Source organism: Carcharodon carcharias, chromosome 2 (genome assembly GCF_017639515.1).
Source record: "Carcharodon carcharias isolate sCarCar2 chromosome 2, sCarCar2.pri, whole genome shotgun sequence".
NCBI classification, from domain to species: domain Eukaryota; kingdom Metazoa; phylum Chordata; class Chondrichthyes; order Lamniformes; family Lamnidae; genus Carcharodon; species Carcharodon carcharias.
The window spans coordinates 216,083,275-216,104,820 of NC_054468.1; the positions used below are offsets into that span (position 1 = coordinate 216,083,275).

Consider the following 21,546-nt stretch of genomic DNA (forward strand, 5'->3'; position numbering starts at 1 on the left):
TAAGACAACCCACTCATTCCAGGTGTCAATCTCGTAAACCTCTGAACCGCCTCCAAAGCATTTACATCCTTCCTTAAATAAGGAGACCAAAACTGCACGCAGTATTCGAGATACGGACTCACCAATGTGCTGTATAAATGAAGAATAACATCCTTACTTTAATGTTCAATCCCTCTCGTAATAAAGGATAGCATTCCATTAGCCTTCTAATTGCTTGCTGTACCTGCATAATAAAAAGGCAGTGGAAAACCCAGAGCAGGGGAGGCGTAAATTTTTCTTTTAGGCTTAGAAGACCCCAAGCTCCACAACAAGTTGAATTCTGTAACGCCTTTAATGTAGCAAAATGTCCTAAGGCACTTAGCAGGGGTGAAACCAGACAAAAATTGACACCAAGTCAAAAAAGGAGAAATTATGAGGAATGATTAAAAATTTGGTCAGTGAGATAGATTTCAAGAAGGGTCTTAAAGGACATATTACCTGACAGCACAGTGGCTTTGTAGGGGTTAAGGGGTGGTGAAATAGCATTAGGCATTGCTAGAATACATGTGAAACCTAACACTATACCTTTGGATGATGGCAGCACACCAAAGGGCAGCATGTAGGTGAGAAATAGGAGGGGATTTCCAGAGGTGATGGTGCTAGGATGTGAAGAGAGAGACTTCAGAAGATTCTTTAGTTGTGATTGTTACAAAAGTGGTGCCAGCCGAAGATGGTCCCATCCAGTTGGACAACGGAAAAGAGGTGTGTGGAGAATGGTGTAGTCAACATGTCAAAAGGCTGTAGTCAGGTCGAGGCAGATGAGTAGAGATGATGCACCACAGAGGTAGCATCAGCACTTTCAAGGATTTGGGAGAAGGAAGAGAGACTGGAGATGAGCCAATAGTTTACAAGGCAAGAGGGGTCAAGGGTGGGTTCTTTGAGGAGAGGGTTAATAACAGCAGATTTGAAAGGGCTAGGGGCTGAGGAGAGGAAACTGTTTACAATATCATGTGACTAGAATCAAGATGACCCAGCAGAGAAAAGTTGCAGCAAGTTGGTGGTCACTGTAAGGAGTCAGCAGAGAAATGACTAAAAAGACATCTTTTTGGGCATTTTCTGGCCTGACTGCTCCTCTTTTGTTAGCTTGACAAAAAAGCCACAATGGCTTCCCCACGGTTGAGATAGCAGCCTGGTTTTAATTATATAATTAGAGCCTGATTTGCACATATGCATATTTTAAAAACAACAACCTCACTGATTTCCGGCGGATGTCCATCTCCCCTGCTCAGAAGAGCAGGATACAATCGAGGCCTATGGGGTTGGTAGGTACGTCCCATGGGTGATTTTAATTTCCCGCCTGTCTGGTCTGTGCTGGATGGGAAGGGTTAAAATTGCCCCAAGACTCTTTTAAATAACTACATTTGTTATTTTTTCACTGGAGCCCTTGAAACTTTACAAAGCAGCTGGAAGGTTCCAGTCTTTTTCACAGATGTGTTCTGTAGTCATTGTGGAACACTTCTGTGTAATGCATCATAAATTTCCTGACATCCCCCGCCCTGAAGAATTTTTGGAGTTTCAGAGAAGTGTATTGCTCTAATACTGACATGGATGCTACAATAGACTTTGCATCTTTTTGGTGTCTTAGACTTTGTGTGTTGCTGGTAAATTATTCACCCTGATGCTGCAGAAAGCACCTCGTAGGTTCTTGTTCTGAACGTCTGTGAATGTCCAATCACTGCATTGTTTTTGAGATGCTGTTTCAATTCATACCATGTTGCACGTTTATTAAAGAGCTGTTCATTCAGAGGCACCTCAGCTGGAGAACAATAGGAATGCACTGTGTTGCTGTGCCAGGCTGAATAGGATACAATGTGCATGGGCATATGTCCTTATAGTGTGAGTTTTCTGTTATTCAGTCACTTGTCCACATCAGTGTGGTTTGGAACAACATAAATTAGCTATAGCAATCAGCGATGTTCTCCAGTTCTTTACCGAGTCCCCTGCAATGTTCTACCCTGTTCTGATAGCTTTGATCATGAAAATCAATAAGCACCTTTGCCAAAAAAAAAAGTAGCCTTATCTGTCCCCAGTATCTTCTGACTTGGTGGTCTCCAGTTTTCTGTGATTGATGTTTATAAGCTGGACAATGGATAGTGAACAATGATAAATCTTGGTGAACTCCTTTGTTAACACAAATTTTGATAAATTGGTAAGTAAACTCGATATTCAAAAGTGCAACGCACATCTTAAATGTTACTCAATGTTGCCTTCCACTGGAATCCAGTCAGGTGGAAGTGAGGTTGTGGCGCAGTGAACATGTTGCTGGTAGTATAATTTAACATAACCCCTCTGATGATAATGTGTGCTTGTAACAAAGGACCTCCTTAATAAGATCTATGCATAGTGGGATGTGGGGGTGTATTATTTATTGAAAGAAAACAATTAGTTTTGTGTTTCTAATATGGTCACTCTTTAAATTGCTGGACATCAGGAGTTGATTGTACCCTATTGCCTTGCATGATGTGTGATCACTGGAGAGCAGCCAATGGCCATGCACCAGTTCTTGCTTTAAAAAAAGTCTATTCCATGTAATGCGTCTGGAATTTACGTTTAGAGACTCTCATTAAACAGAACACCATAGAAATGAATAGGAGGAAAATGGGACAAAAACACGCCAAGCTAGATTTTACAGGGATCTGATTTTCACGTTACTGTACTTCAGACATTTTTATAATTTTATGGGTTTTTTTCTAATCTTATTTTTAAAAAACCAAAACAGCTTCAAGTACTCCAAGGCAACAGTCTAGAAGGTAAGTTATAAGCAGCTTAAATGCTGGTTGACAAAGACAAAACTGGTATCATCATTAATAGTAATAACCAGATATCCATTGCTAATAAGTCCCAGATAACTGAGTAACCTAAGGGACAGAAGTGTAGTCAACACCAAGGCAAGTAGGATATGGACAGAAAAATATTTGTCCATGTAAGTAAGAAAACCTCTCTGATGCATTGAAGCGTCCAGTAAAATTGGGGAAGAAGGCAGACAAGAGAAACTTGCATTCTCATGGTGCCTTTAGTGTAGCAAAATATCCCGAGGCATTTAACAAGAATGATATCAGTGTAAACATGTTTGACAGTGAAGGAATTATCAAGACGGATAACCAAAAACTTGGCAAAAGAGGTCGGTTTTAAGGAGCATCTTAGAAGAGTTGCGAGTAGAGAGAGATGGAGAGGTTTGGACAAGGAATTCCAGAGTCATGGCAGCTGAAAGCAAGGCCTCCAATGGTGGAGTGATTAAAATCGGAGATGCACAAGGAGGCCAGAATTGGAAGAGCACAGAGATCATCAAGGCTTGTAGGCCTAGAGGAGGTAATAGAGAAAGGGAGGGGTGAGGGCATGGTGGGGTTCAAAAACGAGTTGTTGATTTTAACATTGAGCTATTGTCAGCTATTGCGAGTATAAGTCAGTAAGCACAGGAGTGATGAGTGAACGAGAATTGAAGCAGAGTTCTGCATGAGCTCAAGTTTATGTAGGGCTGAAGATGGGAGGCCAGCCAGGAGAACATAGGATAATGAAGTACAGGGATAGCAAAGGCATGGATGAGAGGGAAGTCAGTAGGACACTAGATTAGGCAAACTTTAGGTTACGATGTGTAGCAATACGCATCTAATGAAAACTTAGAGCAGACCTGTCTTTGACCCATGCAGAAGAGAAAGATCCCAGGCATGATCCCTTTTCTGATCTCAGCAGGGTCATGCTTTGAGACATTATAGTTGACTCCACCTTCCCAGATTTAATAAAGAGAAATATAGACCCATGTTCCCACTCAGAATTTTGTAAAGGAGAGTTCTGAGAGTTCCCAGGGCTGATGTCGAGGCTTGGGAAGTGGGAAGAAAGATAGAAGCCCTTAAAATATGAGAGAATTAGCAGATTTTGGAAGGTTGGCCATGTGCTTGGGTGATTGGGTTCCAGATAATGACACAGGAGGGGGCAGCTCAGAGTCCCAGATACCTGCTCGTAAATTAGAGGGTGTTCAAGTCCAGGGTCACAAGACCATGCAAACCTAACTGTTCCCAATTATGAAGAATTCTCAATTGTGAAAGACTAGGATGTGAAGTGTCTATTGGTAAAGAGGAACAGAATGAGCTTAGAGGGGATTGGGCAAGATGTGAGAAATTTGTCAAAGGCAGCTATCAGGGTGGTCTTAAACTGAAGGTATTTAAATTACTGGTCTTCTGTGTTAGGTGCTGGTGTGCCTGTTGCATTAACTGGAAAGAATAAGTAACAATTATAGAACATTCAGAGACTCTTCAGATACACCCCCCCCTTTAGAGAAGCTAACCAAAAAGCTTCCTGACAATGTTGATAGCTGCATTGTACTTGCTGATGATATCTCTTAGGACCAACTGCCTACGGTTATGTCAAGCCCCATACATTCTGTATTTGCCCTAAGTTCTTATGTTACTGGCTGTCAAATTTTGCTTTATAATTGTCTTGGGGATGTTTTATTACATTAAAAGTGCTATTTAAGTACTAGTTATTGTTGTATTGAAATCCTTCTCAGGAGCTAAAATTGAGCCGATGAATGTCACAAATAATGTACAGTAAATAACTCAGTGATGCAATATTGTCCTTCTTGCCAACAGAACCTTGAACTGAGTGATGACACTTTGCTGAATTCAATTAAACTGGCAGACCCTGAGGAACACACTGCGCCAGACCTATGTGCAGAGGAGCTTGCTGTAATTCTTGCTATCTGGTGAGCATTTTCAGGCACGCAGATAGACCCATATTTTGTGATAGCACGTTGGACTGCATGTTACTTTCACACTGTTTCAGCATAGAAATAAGAAACCAGATCGACTAAAACTCTGCGTTTCTCTATTCCCATCGAAACTGAGAAAGGCAAACCCTGGAAACCCCGAGGCAATGCTGAGTGAGCTGACCTGAGCCAAAGCAGCTCACCAGGCAATTGGCGGGATTATTAATTTGTAGGTGCTGATGTGAGGAATCAATACGACATCTTAGCATCTTGGATTATAGCTAGTGGATAAATGACCTGCCTGATGTGCTTCTAGGCTGTTCAGGCCAAAAGACCTCAGGCCTGACCCTGATACCTTACTGAGTAAGCTGATTTGGACCAAAGCAGCCCATTAGGGTTGATACAACTGTTCTCGGCATCCTAAGTTAGCAAGCAAGTACAGTAAATCAGCCAGGGCTCTACCTCTTTGTTTGATCAGTTTGCAGCAATTCCTGCTCTGTGTGCCTGTGCATAAATCTTTGTTGGATGAAGACAGGACCAGACTTGGAACAGTGCTGTCCATGGTTAAATAACCTGCCAATGCTCACTGTGAAGGCTACCCAAAAATCAAAAAAACACAAAGTGTGTTTTAGTAATGTTGAAACAGTGCACTGCAAAGTGAAGTAAGGCCATTTATAATTTATGCAAAACGAAATTGAGTGAAAGCTGAGAGTTTATAGATTGAACAAAGAATTTCATGGAAATCCAAGGGGAGAAAGTGTATTGCAAGGAGGAATTCGGGTAATAGCATAAGCTGTGAGCTTTCTACCAGGGATTTTAAGTCATCCAATCCTCAAGATGGAAATTATGGGCGGTAATCCTCTGCCAGTTGCATTGTGCCTAGTTGCCTTGCTCCCCCAATGCCCTCTAGTCCTTCTGTGCTCTTCCTTCACTCACCTCCCCTGATCCTGCATTGATATTAGAATCTTCAGTCGCATTCTGAACTTTGTCTTTAAAACTCGCCACTCCTCTCTGCCTTTTGAATGCAACTCTTTCCCCAGCTCTTTGGCCTCCACTCCTAATTTTCCTACAAACACTCAGCGTTCTTTCACTTCCTGTTCAGCACTGTGGGAAATTTTTCTACATTAAAATCACTATATCATATTATATGGATTTAAAACATGTCTCTAGCTATTGGGTAGTGATGCAGAATGGCTGAAAAGTTACTATTCTATTTGGTTCTGTCAGATGCTGAATAATTAAAGATTTTTCATCCTTGACGTAATAATGTGGATAATTTGTTTTCATAAGCCTGCAGAAATTCTACCTAAGCACCTCTTACAGTGTCTCCTTGACTTTCATGCTGCAGTGTATTACCTCCAAATTTTAGTACCCTAAACCACTAGCTTTCTGTCAGTTTAACCCAACAAGAGAGGCATTTTATTATTGACTAAACTAAATCATAAAGCACTGAATGATACAGTTGACAGCCTGAAATGAACAATGCCTGATGTTCGGTAAAGGAAGATTTGTATTCATTTAGTGCCTTATCAGAAATATCTCAAAGCACTTCATGTACAATTAATTATTCTGAAATATGTGTTCCTTGTGTATACAAACACAGCGGCCATTATAAGTACAGTAATATCTGATAAATGGCAGATCAGTAAATCTCTTTTTGGTGGTGCTGGTTGAGAGGGGGATGTTGGCCAGTACGCAAGATGAAGTTGCTATTGTCCTTTAAACAGTGCAATAGGGTGATTATCGTGAACCACCAGAATAGGTAGACTAGACCTTAGTTTAGCCCCACATCTGGAAGATGTCACCACTTGCCATGCAGCGCTTCATCAGAGTGTCAGCCCATGTACTGTTTTCAAATTCTGCAGTGTGTCAGCCCATATATTGGAGCAATGCTTGAACTCAAATCTTCTGACTAGGAGACAAGAATGGTGTCAATTGTGCCAACTTGACATTTATTGTGAACAATAATAAACATGTCAGGATTTGGGTGGTGACCATATTTACTGTTTTCTCTGTTGGTTTGAATGGCATTGATGTCCAAACAGGTGGTTAACAATTTAATGACTCCTATCTTCTTACTAATTCTACAGGATTGGCCAAGTTATTAGTTAACTATCCTAATATTTCCTCCTTTGGCTCAGTGTCAACTGTTGCCTGATTATTCTGCTTGAGGTGCCTTGAGGCATTATACTATGTTGAAAGTGCTATATAAATGCAAGTTATTGATAATATTAAAGTATCAATTGTGGAATAACCCAGATTTGATGTGATCCATCAGGATGTGAGAGCAATAAAAATAGAAAACGCTGGAAAAACTCAGCAGGTCTGACAGCATCTATGGAGAGAAAAAGACAAAGTTAATGTTTCGAGTTCTTATGATCCATCTTCAGAGCTGAAGGGAAGTGGAAATGTGTTGAAATTTCTACTGTTTAAGGGGGGTGGGGCAGGTGGAGCTGGATAGAATTCTGGCCAGCGATAGGTGGGGACAAAGGAGGGATTGACAAAGATGTCATGAACAAGAGGACAAAGGGATTGTTAAAGGTAGTGGTTAGTGCTACAAAAGGTGCTAATAGTGGCGTAAAGGTAAGAAAGCAAAATGTGATTATAGCAGAACAAAGATAGCATTGTATGAAAGAACATCATGGAACAAGTGAAAAGGATAGAAAATGGGAAAAAAAGGGGACAGAAATGCGAATAAATGAATAAAAATTAAACAAGTGGGTAAAATGTGAATGTAGAAGAAAGAGGATGAAAAAGGGCTTAGTATGGAGGAGCGAGTTCATGGTCTGAAGTTGTTGAACTCCGTGTTAAGTCCAGAAGGCTGTAAGGTGCTTAATCGGAAGATGAGGTGCTGTTCCTCCAGTTTGTGTTGGGCTTCACTGGAACATTGCAGCAGGCCAAGGACAGACATGTGGGCAAGATGGTGTGTTAAAATGGCAAGCGACCGGAAGGCCTGGGTCATGCTTGCGGACAGACCAGAGGTGTTTTGCAAAGTGGTCATCCAGTCTGCGTTTGGTCTCCCCGATGTAGAGGAGACCACGTTGGGAGCAGCAGATGCAGTAGACCAAATTGAAGGAGGTGCAAGTGAAGCGCTGCTTCACCTGAAAGGAGTGTTTGGGCCCTTGGACGCTGAGGAGGGAGGAGGTAAAGGGGCAGGTGATGCACCTCCTGCGATTGCATGTGAAGGTGCATTGGGAAGGGGATGAGGTGTTGGGGGTGATAGAGGTGTGGACCAGGGTGTCTCGGAGGGAACGGTCCCTACGGAATGCTGATGGGGGGGAGGGGGGGGGTGTCAGGAGAAGATGTGTTTGGTGGTGGCATCATGCTGGAGTTGGCGGAAATGGCGGAGGATGAACCTTTGAATGTGGAGGCTGATGGGGTGAAAAGTGAGGACAAAGGGGACCCTATCATGGTTCTGGGAGGAAGGAGAAGATGTGAGGGCAGAGGCACTAGAGATGGGTCGGACACGGCTGAGGGCCATGTTGACCACAGTGGGGATAAACCTCAGTTAAGGAAGAAGGAAGACATAGATGTGGATGTGAGTGCAGCTTGTTGGCTACTTTAATAAAAAGAACCAACGCAATTCTGATCAGGTCATCACCAAACAGAATAAGACAAGAGGTAGGGAGTGTAATATTAATTGCTTCTGCCATACTGTAATCCATTCTCTCAGTTTTTACACATAATGAACCATGCCTGCTTTCTGAGATCATAAAAATTGAGAATGTGGCACATGCAGGTTCCTTTACTCAAAACAAGCCAACAAAAAAAATCTGTTGATCAACTAATTTTTGGAATAATAATTTGCTTTCCTTTCAAGACGCAACCATTCATGCTTCCACTAATTATATTTCAGCCAACTTTAAGAACCTTATTATAGTGCTGGTGTTATTTTTGGTTGAACCGTCAATCTAATCCCAATGAATTAATCCCAAAAAGTGCTGAAAATTCCTGCCGCTTCTGGTGGGATTTTGCGCGTCTGTACTTGGATTAGTCAGTAAGGATAGAGTTTCTTTCAACTAAAAAAAATTCTTAACATTCTTCGTTGAAATATGACTTTTTCCTGTTAGATTAATGCTTTCAGTAAAAGAACGGTAAGACTTATTTTCAGTATGCCACCCTAAATGAGTGCATTCTCTGAAACTAAAATAATGTGGAAAGAAGCCCTAAGCCTTAATTTGTCATTTTCTCTTGTACACTTAATTTGTGTCACGTGCAGAATATGTGTTTCTAGAGCTACATCCGAGCTCGAGCTTTAAGGTTATCTGTCTTTTGTCACAAGAGCATTTATATATAAAAGTCATGCCAGGCAGAGCTCATGATTAATAATGTCATACTTCCCCAAGAGGGATGAGGCTAACTCATCTGGCAGGTAGCAGATGTTTAGATAACCTTTCTGTCCTTTATTTTTCCTTTCCAGTTGAGTTAATTGCAAGTGTGTTGAAGACCATATGGAGGGAACATGTGTTCTTCGTTTTGTTGGAAGCGAGTGTGGTCACATACTGTCCAGATGGTCTAGGCTTTAAGTCGACCTCAAAGCCTGATTATAAAAGGAGAAAGTCACCATTACATTAACTTCGATGCATGGCACTGAAGATTATGGGTGGTAGTGAAAACAATTTAATGGGAATTGGGTCTATTCCTGATTGATGGGATATCAATTTTAGAAAGTTACTTTATTCCCCAATTTATTTCTTTCCCCCACTCCTCCTAAAGGAAAAGAATTCTTCTTGTAGTGTGGTCCCCTAAGAAACAGCCATCCTCCAGTATCCAACCCAAGTGACCGTCCTTGTGTGAAACAATGGCAGTATTTCCACTTTGCACTATCTTTGCACTATCACTGCACACCACGTGGGCTGTGTATATATCCTCCTGTCACACTTCCACAGTCATGTTTTCAGTTAGAAAAAAGTGAAATAAGAGAATGAAAGGCATTGTCTTGATAGGGCACATTCAAATCCACTCTCCATTGTTCCTATCATTTTTGCGTTCTTAAAGATACTGCCCTCTTTTAAAGCACTAAACTGACTATCAGCAACGACACAAATAAAGCTGCTGAATTTCAGCCCCAATCTTTCATAGCTGAATTCTGAGGTTATTGAGTTTTGCTTTCTTTGGAGAAAATGTTTTTCAATTGATGTTAGTTATTCAGGAGCCTGATGGATATATAGTGCATAGATTTGCTATTGTGTCTAAAGTACTTTTGAGTGCCTTCTCTCTTTATCTTTTATTCCTGTATGGAATTATTTTTTTCTGGGTCTTCCCTGTCATCTCCACCAAATGTCACAGTCAAGATCTTGGGGCTCGCCATTTGGGCAGTTTTGGTGTATTGCCATTCTATTACCTTTTCCATTTAGTAAAATATGTATTGGAATATATGTTAAAGTGAACATTTGTACCACTTCAGTGGTTCAAATGACAAAGGTAATGTGTGGTTGAGCCATACAGAAGGCCCCTGTTTTGACTTCCAAGCTGTTATTAACAGAGTTCAGCTAAGGCAGTCATTAGCATTTACGTTGCACTTGAACATTCCTGGGCTATTCCAGGCTTCTGCTTCTGATGACCATCAGTGCCTCCAGTTGCAATATGCCTATGGTCATTGGATGAGAAAAGATTTGATTAGTAGAGTTTCCTGGTGCTGAAGAAGGTCAGTTGGAGTAGGCACCAGAGTGCCTATGAGGCCTATCCCAACAATGGAGAATACCTTCAAGAGAGAAAAGGAGTGAAACTGGCAAACTAATCTGAACATTTTCTTATTACAAATAGAACATTGATCTTCCAAAAGCCCCACTACAGTCGGAAAAAAATGTAAAATGATAACTTATTTAAAATATACTTAATTTTTATTGTCTTTCTATTTATCATTTTCCTTCTCCTTTAGGCTCTCCTATATAAAAAAAACCTTGAGAGCTTGGATCTGATGTAGATACCTTATTGGGTTCAGTGGTATCAGGCACTCCCTTAAGTGGCATGAGCATCATACTTTTACTGTCTTCTATTTAATTGGAATGATAGCATAACCCAGGGGTGAAACAGTAGTACCTCCTTGTGACTTGGAACAGATTATTTATGTCTTTTACTTGTGCACGTCTTCAAGCTCTGAAGATGGATCACTGAACCTCAGGAGACAAGGCCAGGTACAACTCATTGACCATGTGAATTTACAGAGCAATTGTTAACAGATGCACTTATTTAAATTGGTATAACATGTCTTCCTCTGAAGAAACAAAAATATTGACAATGCTACTTTCCCCACAGCAGTGGATTGTCTCGTTTGACTTAAACAAAATAATTTCTAACTAACCTCAGCATAGTATATTTTTTGAAACCCTGACTGCCTATCTGTGTCTCTGTATCCCTTGTCTCTCTCGAGTGAACACATGGCAAGGAATCCAAGACTTCCCATTACAATGTGTGTAAAGTTTTTCAGTTGCTAAGACAGGCTAACAAATTGCTTTTTTGAAGCCTATCGGAAAGCTGTACCAAAGGTAACTCGTTATCAATGATCTTTCAATTCAAAATCCTTTTAAGCACACGAATGCAGTTTGCTTTTAAAAACCCAGCATTAAAGTGACCTAATACCCCAAATCTTTTCCATGGGAAAATGGTCAAAAAATCAAGAAACATAATATCCAGTTGCCTCCAAAGTGCAAGTTGAATAGCCTAAAGGAGGTTTTTGGAGATAAGACTTTAGAAGGATTTGTAAACAAGTACAATGATTTTTTAAATTCAGTATGTTGGGGAGCAGTATTCTAGAGTTGACAGGTGAGTGAGACATAGTGTAAATGGTGCAGAGAGTATGGTTTGGACAAGTTGAAGTTAGGTTGGAGATTGAAAGACCAATGAGGAAGGCAATGGTTGTCAAATATGCAACTTATTTTTAAAATCTTAAATTAGAAAGAAGAGTTCAAAATGAGATTTTGCAGACTGTCTGATTGTGTCCATATTTTGCCAATGTTTTTGAAGCTGTGATTTAGAAATATAGTTCACTCCTTGGGTGAGACGATTGTCCTATGAAGAGCTTAAGTATATTCTTGGGAGTTTAGAAGAATGAGAGGTCACCTCATTGCAATGTATAAAATTAGAGGGCTTGACAGAGTAGATGTTGAGAGGCATAAAAACAGAAAATGCTGGAAATACTCGGGTCAGGCAGCATGTGTGGCGAGAAAAACAGTTAATATTTCAGGCCAATGACCTTTCATCAGAACGGAAGAAAGTTAGAAATGGAGTAGGTGTTCAGCAAGTGAAAAGTGGGGGGAGGTTAGAGAGAACAAAAGGAAGAGTCTGTGATATGGCAGAGAGCAGAGAGATTAAATGATAGAAGAGATTAAATGATAGAAGCTTCGTGGTACAAAAGCCAAAAGGAGTGGTAAAGAAACAAAAGATAAGGTGTAAGTGGCTGGATAGCAGCCGTCCAAATGCAAAGTAAAGGAATGAAGAAAGAAATGAGAAAAAAACTGAACCAACAAAAATAGCAAAATGGAGGTAGTGGTTAGGATCTAAAATAGCTGAATTCAGTGTTGAGCCCAAAAGGCTGCAGTGTGTTGAGTTGCTGTTCCTCAGGCTTGTGTTGAGCTTCATTGGACCACTGTTAATAGGCCAAGGACAGAAAGGTCAGAGTGGGAGCAAAGTGGCGAATTGAAATGACAGGTGACAGGAAGCTCAGGGTCATGCTTGCGGACTGAATGGAGGTGTTCCGCAAAGCAGTCACCCAGACTGCATTTGGTTTCCCCATTGTAGAGGAGGCCAATTCGTGAGGAGCAAATGGACTAAGCTAAATTGCTATTTCACTTGGAAAGAGTATTTGGATGGTGAGAGGTGGAAACTCCAAGAGCCTTCGCAGTTGACAGTCAAAAAAGACCATGTACAGGAGGCTAGTGCTGTTCCTTGCTTTTTTCTTGAATTTGCCATGCTGTGAAGATCATGTGTGTGGTGCCTTTCGATGGGCGAAAACTGCACCAAGACTCCGGAAGGAGCTGTTTGGCCAGAGGGCACAGATGATTGAGGAGAATCCTTGCAATGATCTTCCTTGTGGCAGACAGCAGGGAGACTTCTCTGTAGTTATCGCAATCAGACTTGTCACCCTTCTTGAATACAGTCAAGATCTCTCAAAACCAGCTCTGCAGGGCGGGACATTTCGTTCACATGCCTGACCCCTGACTCCCAAAGTAACTGTTCTACTCCGAACTTGGCCCCAGCAGGAGATTCCCAGGAGGACAGCAGAAATGTGTTAGGGATGTCCTCAAATCATTCCTGAATAGATCAAACATCCCTGCCAACTCATGGTTTGTGACTAACCAAAATAGGAGAAGATTTATTTGGGAATGCATCCAACACATAACTTTGTTGGGAGCATGCAGAGACGATGTCGAGGTGTCGGAAAGAGGCGCACATATCTTCGAGTGCTTCATCTGCCCAACCCTGAATCACCACCTGTACTGTATGTGGCAGAGTCTGCAGATCCCGCATTGGACTTATCAGCCATCTCAGAACCCATTGAACTGGAAGTCATCCTCGATCCCAAGGGGCTGCCTAAGAAGGAGAAGAAGGATGGTGAGAAAGGAGGAGGCAAAAGGGCAGGTATTGCATTTCCTAGAAATTATTGCATGGAACGGTGCCGTAGGAAAAGGAGGGGGTGTTGGGGATGACTGAGGAGTGGACCAGGTTATCACAGAGGAAATCACCCCTTCGGAATGCTGGAAGGGTAGAGGAAGATGTGGCATCACCCTGGAGGTGGCAGAAATGGCTGAGGATGATCTATTGAATATGGAGAATGGTGAAATGGAAGGTGAGGACAAGGGGAACCCTATCGTTGTTCTGGGAGGGATGGGAAAGGTTGAAAGCAGAAATGCGTGAAATAGACCAACCACAGTGTGGTTGAACAGGCTGCTGGCAATCATTGCAAATAAATAGTGATTGCATGTGCCAAGGTACCAGAGAGCGAATGACATCCATGAAAATGCACCCCATCAGAGGAGGGGAGGGGAAAAGGCCAAAGGTAATAATGGGGGGGGGGTTATTCAAAATATGCTGAAATAGAAAGCTGTTCAGTTGCAGTCAATACTTTAAATCAACAGGAAATTAGCTTTGTACTTGTAAGAAATGAATTTGCTAAAATTACTTTTGTCCCCTCTATGGGCATGAAGTGAGTTTGCTGGATAACATCAGTGGAAATAGTGAAGTCGCATGGTTCTTACATTTTTGTCACTGTATCTAAAAATATTGGTTTAATCACTATGGAAACTTGAGTTTTTTTCCTTCTGAACAGCCTACGTACAGCTCCGGTGTTCTTTCAAGCTTTAATGAAATTCTCATTTACTGCATCCCCCTCATCTACTTGTCAATCATTATAAGCAGGCCAAGAGAAAAGCATGTTGCTTAATAACAGGGATTCAAGGAGGTGATGAAATATTAAGAATACATTGATTCTAGACTGTGGGAACCAATTCATAGATACAAATACCATGACATCATGTTTTTCAGAAAGACACATGCTGGTTTATGGGAGTCAGATCTCCCACTGATCCTTAAAAAGGGATGAAGCAATTTTGTTTTGTTTCTTTTGGTGAGGGAACAAAGGATGTGGAATGTTTAGTACCTATAGTATCAAAATTCCAAACAAAATTTTGTTGTGTTTACATAACTAGTTTTTAAAAAGTCAGGGTAAATGGGTTGGGCATAGTATTTTCAACAAAGAGTACTGTGACTACCTGAAAACGTTGTTTCAATGGAATTGCATTTTGTGGAACCAAACTTTGAAGTGTTAGATTATTATTACCACCCCCGCCCTCTTCTTTAGTCAGATCTTTACACTTATCAGATAGCTGCTCTGCTGACGTTAAAGGCGAGACTCACCAGTTAACTCTTCAGAAGCATGCTTTCTAGGCATGCTGGCCAACTGGAAACAGATTTGAGCTGTGAAACTTCAATACTGGCCAACTCAGAAGGGGCACTGATATTCTCATTTATATTGAAAATCCCACCACCACCGCCCGCCCCCCCACCCCCATCTCCCCACCTTGCACTTTATAACACCATTGAACATTTTCTATTAGTTACTGATGCTTTTGTTTAGAGCTGTTGCGTTGAATTTGTGGGAATGGTGGCACTTGATTGATTTTACTTTGTGAATGTCAACACGCCCCACACTGAGTGCAGGAATGTGCATTGCCTACACCAAATAGACCCAAAGCTGCATTTTAAATTCCCATTGGTATCTTGAATGCCAATTAAATATGTACATATCCATCATCCATGCCACTCAGCTCAAGAATTTTCAAATTGCGCTTGCTTTTCTGAACCATAAAATTGATTTCTGCTTTATTTTTCACATCACATCTGGATAACTGCAGATTAAAATTGCATTATAGCTTCTTTGGAAGGTCATGGATCTAATTGGAGCTTTGATAGAGGATAATCCTATGTTCTTAGCCCAAAGAATGTAGTGAGATCTGAGATTTATTCCCTGTGAGCCAAGCGTATGTAGACTTGTCAGCAAGTTATACTTTATACAACTCCATTGAAAAGAAGGAAAACTCTGAGTTTTTTTGTGTTAAGATGCTTTTAGTATTAAATGGTCAGTTGCCGTTAAGACTTTTCTCCAACATTTTCGTTATGTTCCCAGCCAGCCTGCAGTTTACAGGAGTAGACTCATGATCTGAACTTGCATTTTTTTTGGCGGGATATAGTCCAGCATTGCCCTTGTCTAACAAATAACTCTGACACACTTATTGGCGAACTTGCGGAATACATACCTCTGCTCTTTTGGTCCTTTTGCACCACTTTCTACTTCTAAGATCGATGAGGCAACCATTTCTTTCTCCCTCTGCCTTGTTTTTGCACATGCCTCCTTCGGACTGTACCCTCTTATAGAAGAGGTTAGGACTCCTCTGCTATCATCATGTTCAGCTTGGGCTGAATTGAGCATTGTTCTATCAAGTCTACTTCACCTCATTGTTCTTATTGAAATAACAACCCATTGGGATGATCTGTAAGGCTACATGACATAGAGTAATGTTAATGTTTGCATTTAACATTTATGGAATGTTCATGGAATGTTTGGCAGGTGTTTCTTTGCAGCTGGTCCCCTTTAAAGGACCCACTGCTGTCATTTCAATCTGCTTCCAGGGAGCAGGTATGATAGATCTTTCTTGTTCACCCAGGATTCCTGAACCCTCCGGTGCATGCTGTTTATGTTGGGGAAGGTGACCTTTATGATCATTGTCTGGTTTTGAATAGCTTACAAGAATGTTTTAGTGTAAAATTGTTAATGTTTGGGCAGAAACAGGGATAGTGATTTCTATAATGCAACATGCTTTTCATTGTTTCTCTGTTAATCTATCACATTACAGCCACATGGACAATTTCAATGATATTTTATTTTTTTTATAAATTGGAATTTCGGCAATGTCTTGTACGTGGAAATTGATGTTTTCCTGTGTCTCAAATGAAGTATGTCACCTTGCCAGACACTTTGCAGAGATTGTATCAGCAGTATTTCAAAAATGAGTATTTTACAAAAATTTGGAATGCAAATTTGTAGCTTTTTAAAAAAAATCCTTGATTTGTAATTTGTCCTGATTCCAAATTTGATTTGCCATTGTCTCACCTCTGTTTTGAATGCCTAGCCATTCCTCCCCTTTTAGCTCTTTACTATAATGACGGTCAGCCTGCTGTGTTTGTCTCTGCACTGTGTGCTACCTGGATCAGATCACGGCTGGCCAGAAGCTTCAAGCACCAGCTTTGACTTGGTTTTCCAGTTCTGTTTCCTCCTTTCCGGAAGATGAGGGTGAAAATGCCAGCGTCCGCTGTCACTACTCCTCTGACACCGTTGGCAAGTTCTGGATTCTGTACACGAACAGTTAAACATGGAAATCCAACTTTCAGTCGTTCTGCACTCCTCCATAGGGTGCATTGCTGAAGTCCCTGCAGACTGTTGTCAGTTCAATGATTTCTAATTGATAAGAACTATGTTACACTTTTAGTGTTTCTGTAAGTACCCTTGAAAACATAAGCCTTGCTGAATGAGTGTAAGTGGGATTTTTAATGGTGTACTAAGTTCATAATTATTGTTGAACAACCTCGCCAGCCCTGAAAAACTAATATAATATCTGTGGAATGTCAAACTTCTACATTATGATCAATCCACATATTTTAAAAAATTAAAGTTTCTTCATACTTTTTTAGTTTCAACACTAATCCGATGTGTATGTGTGAGAATGGATGTTTTTTAAAAAAGTATTTTGGGGAATATTGTGTTATTCTGTATAGAAGGCTGTGTGTGTGTGTGTGTGTGTGTGTGTGTGTGATTTAATTAAACTGGGCAGAGTTTAATAGGAGTCAGGTTGTCTGAAAACATGAAAAGGATAGAGGTGTTAAGTTTGAGCTACAAGTAAATAGGTTAGATCTAACATTTGCATTTTTAGATAAATTGAGAGTTTGAATATCAAAGGGGAGTCAGAGGTAGAAAGAAACATGTTTGCATCTTGCAGGAGTCCAATAGGTAAATAGTAGTGGGGATATGATGTTTTATTGACACGGAAGCAAAGACAAGATGGAAACTTGAAAAATCTCATATTTGGAAGGGTTTGAGTTTCAAAGAGGTGTGAGAACCACTGAGACATGGAACGGAGATGAAAGGGAAAATATTGTATTTTAGAGTTGCTGTTGAGCTGCAGCTGTGGATTTAGCTGGAGCTGTTTGAGCTGCTGAGCTATAGCTGGAGCTCTGGGCTGGGAGAGGATGCAGTTTGAATCACCCATTCAGTCAAGCCAAAAAAGCTTTGGGCTGCAGCAAGCAGTTTCATTCTGAATTGGATTCTATTATAGAGTGGAAGAGGGTAGAGGCCATGTAGAGGCCTTTATTGAAGCTGCAGCAGTTTGCCTTGTGTAATACTGAATTTCATAGTAGGCATCTATAAGGAAGTATGCCCAGAAGATGTTTACTTGTGGGTTTAACCAAGTAGAGAGTTTTTGAAGGATTGTTTTATAAGACTAACCTTAATTATGTAATTGTAATCTTGTGTGCTTAGGTTTTCTTTTATTTTTGTTAGTAACACTTTTACTTTTAGTTTTTAAAATCCCAAACGTGTTATTGAACCTCTTACTGCTAAGATCGGTATGTTATCTTCTCGTTTTCAGAATACAGAAAAAAAGGGTTATGGCCCATAAGCCAAGTTTCCCACTGGGATTTGGTTTGCGCAGCCGTTAGCTGTGGTCATAACAGTATGTCCCAATCTCTATTGTGCTCCATAAATTGATATTAAAAAGTGAAGGATAATCAATGCTTTCAACTTTGTGGTCTGCTGTCTTTGAGAATTCTTCAATATGATAGGCTGCGTACCCTGCTTGATGATATTACTGTTGCTTGATACCTGAAAATCCTTTTGATTCAGCGTCAGATTCAAATTAACATCGAGAGAGGTAAGATTGATGCTGCAGAGATCACTAGATTTTTGTGGGCAGCTGTCTTCGAGGTCAGCAGCGAGCATCGTCACTTTGCCACTGACCACGGTATCCAGGCAGATGATTCGTGATCAAGATTTTTAGAGAGGAACTGTCCTAGCAAGGTGCAATGTCCAGAAAGCATGTAAAGAAATCACAGAACATCCTTCATTCTCTTAGAATACAACTGAAAATTGGCTAATTCAGTAACTAAGCCAATGACCTTGGTTGTGAGTCAGTGCCCAAGTAGGCAACTTGACCTTGTTGGGGGGGGTGGGGGCGGGGAGTTGATTAACATCAGTTACGAGAAAGTGAATGGGAACAGATTGCTAACTTAACACTAATTCCCCTGCTGTTGCTTTGGCTGAAATCGGCAGTCTCACCACAGATTCTGTATACTTCGGGTCCATGTGTTGTGGTGCCCCATCATGTGACATTTGGCAGATGGTTTGTGTCAACACTGTCACATTGCATTGTTCATGTTTGTATAATGAGTTGCTGCAGAGGATAAGTTTGTACCTTCCTTCCATGTTTAAGCTGCACATTAATTGGGTGCAGGATATGATCATTCCCTTGGTAACATCAAATCGGCACTAATATCTGTCACATTGGTGGCTAACTGTGCTGTCAGAATTTTGTCTTTTGAAGAGCGAAAACAATTAGATAAAGCAAAAAATTATTGCAGACACTAATTCTTAATGTAATTTTCACTGCAGTGACTGCAACTGTCTCTTAAATATGAATACTTGAATATTTTGTGGGATATTTTTATTGTAATTGGTATAATATGAAATTAATTTTGCTACTCCAGAATTAATTGTACATATTTTAAGGGACCAATGACTGATCTGAGCAATCAGCGTGTGTTGTGTTTTTGTCATTTCCTCTACTGCCTTTTGCATCTCCTGTAACTTTACATTTTTAAGTAGAATTTAAATTGGCACATCAGAGTGCAGGCTGCAGATATCTTCATATCTCATTTTCAAAATATTCAGCTATGCTGCAGCTCTTATGTAATGGACAGTTAGTTTATTTCAAAATTAACTAGGATTTATTGATACCCAGAGACAGTTAAACAGAGTTCACTTTAATCTATGATTCATATTTCACTGTTTGTGCCAAATACCATAAATACACTCAGTACTTTTTCAACTTGTCGAGGTGCACAGTATTTCTGGAATATCTCTTTCCCCTGGCTTATGCAGGGTTTAATTTGCAGTTCTTGACGTGTGGAATCTATCAGTGGTTGTTGTGTTACAGGACTGTTGTACATATCCTGGTGTATATTTTCACCCTCAGCAATTGTATCATTTGTTGAATGTCAATAGGAGCAATTGCTTCTTGTCATTTTCAACTTTTGTATATGGCCTTGAATAGCATTTTTTTAATAATTATCACATATCTCTGCAAGTTGATGATGTGTACCAGGTGGATCAATTCCATGAGGGAAAGGTGATCACGCTATCATATTAATTTGGAATTTGTATTTATTTTGAGATGCATGCCCTGAATTCAGAAATAATAAGTCCACCAAGACTTCAGAGATTTTTTTAGAAAACGAAGTTAAACATTTATTAACAAAAGAAAAGATTTCAAGCGCATACATAGGGGCTACAAGTTACTACTATAATAACTCCTAAAACCCCTAATTAATCTGGCTTCCAGTTGCACCCCCGTTAAGGCAACTGTAAAAAAAAAAAGATTTTAAACAGATCCAAGCAAGTCAACTCAATGCTCTGGACAGTAGAATTCACAGTGGCTTTTCCCAGCTTCGGTTTCTGTAGACAGCAGGCTTAATGCACAAACACTGGAGGCTTCTCACACTTCTGTTAGATCTTACGATGCCTTCCCTGACACACAGCCTCATTTTCCCTTATACATGTTTCTTCCTTTTAATGTAAATTCTGTTATTCCCATATGTCTTTGGAACTTTCCCTTTCTCATAATATAAATCTGTTCGTGGTGCTTATGTTGTCAGTAAGCTTTGGGAAAAATAAACACACTGCTTGGCCTAGCTTCTCTGGCTAGGTGTAAACATCCGACCATCTCTTTGAAATGCAAACTGCCCTGATTTTCTAAAAACGCAAATTCTCCTTACATTACACTCTAAGACTTCAGCCATGTTTAAATATTTAGCATTTCAAACCTAGCTTCTTTTGCTGAATCAAAGCCTCCAGACCAGCTGTCTCCAACTCAATTAAAACGCATGCATGCCCGCACACAGGCGCACGTGCACACACAAAAACTATCCAAACCCCACTATTAAGCTACTTTTACAATAAATCACAATAATATTATGACAATTATTATACTTTCATATACTCCTTACGAGAAAATGAACAGTCATAATTTAAAAAGACTGCTTGATTTTCTTAACCCATCTTACACTATCTCTTATACTTACTATATACTCACACTATTACATTACTAGATACATGCATTAACATAATATAAGGAATATATATATATACACACACAAATCCTTGGTGTCAACAGAAATCATTTCAGTCCAGGTTTTAAACGTATAATTTTCCTTTGAGCTTTAAACTCTCGACAATGCATCTACAATTAGATTTTCTCATCCAGCCACATGTATAATCTGTAGATTAAATGGTTGCAGTAATAAGCTTCATCTGAACAGCCTTGCATTTTGGTCTCGAAATTTGTCTGGAAACTTTAAAGGATTATGGTCTGTCGAATTGTTTCTGACGAATTGTTTGCAATGTAAGTCTCGAAATGCTGCATGCTAACACCAGATCTAGAGTCTCCTTTTCAATCATTGAATATCTTCTTTGTTGTACGTTCAACTTTTGTGAAAAATACCCTATCAGTTTCTCAATTCCAGTTTCATCTTCTTGCAACAGTAGTAGTCCATCTGGTGTCACAAAAGCCGATATCTCCTTTGCTCTCTCCGATAATGGTACTTGCCAATATCTTCTCAGCATGTTAATCTTTGTGATAAACTTTGTCCCACTTTCTCAATGCAATCTTCCAACTGTGGCATAGGATAATGAATCCTTTTGTCACTGCATTCACCTTTCAACAGATCACACACAATCTGTGTGTTCCACCTGATTTTGGTACCATCACAATAGGCAAACTCCAGTTACTGCAGCTAGACTCAATGGTGTCATTTTGAAGCATGAATTCAATTTATTTTTGTACTTGTGATAGCTTTGCTGGATTTAACCTATAAGGATGCTGCCTTAGCAAAGATGAAACTTGTACACTTGCATTGTGTGTAGCTAAATTTGTCCTCCCCAGCTTATTCCCACAAATAGCTTTGTGTGACTGCAGCAGCTCCTCCAAATTACTTTGACACTTGTCTGGGAGGTAACTCAATATTACATTTAAATTTTCAAG

At 40.2% G+C, this 21,546-nt stretch overlaps 1 protein-coding gene across 1 annotated transcript in view; it reads left to right on the forward strand.

Annotated features, from left to right (window-relative positions):
* ttc27 (tetratricopeptide repeat domain 27) overlaps positions 1–21,546 on the forward strand; it is a 243,222-nt gene that overhangs the window by 92,277 nt on the left and 129,399 nt on the right. The window contains exon 10 of the mRNA XM_041207509.1: positions 4,626–4,738. Coding sequence (XP_041063443.1) covers positions 4,626–4,738 — 113 coding nt within the window. The remainder of the gene's footprint in view (positions 1–4,625; positions 4,739–21,546) is intronic.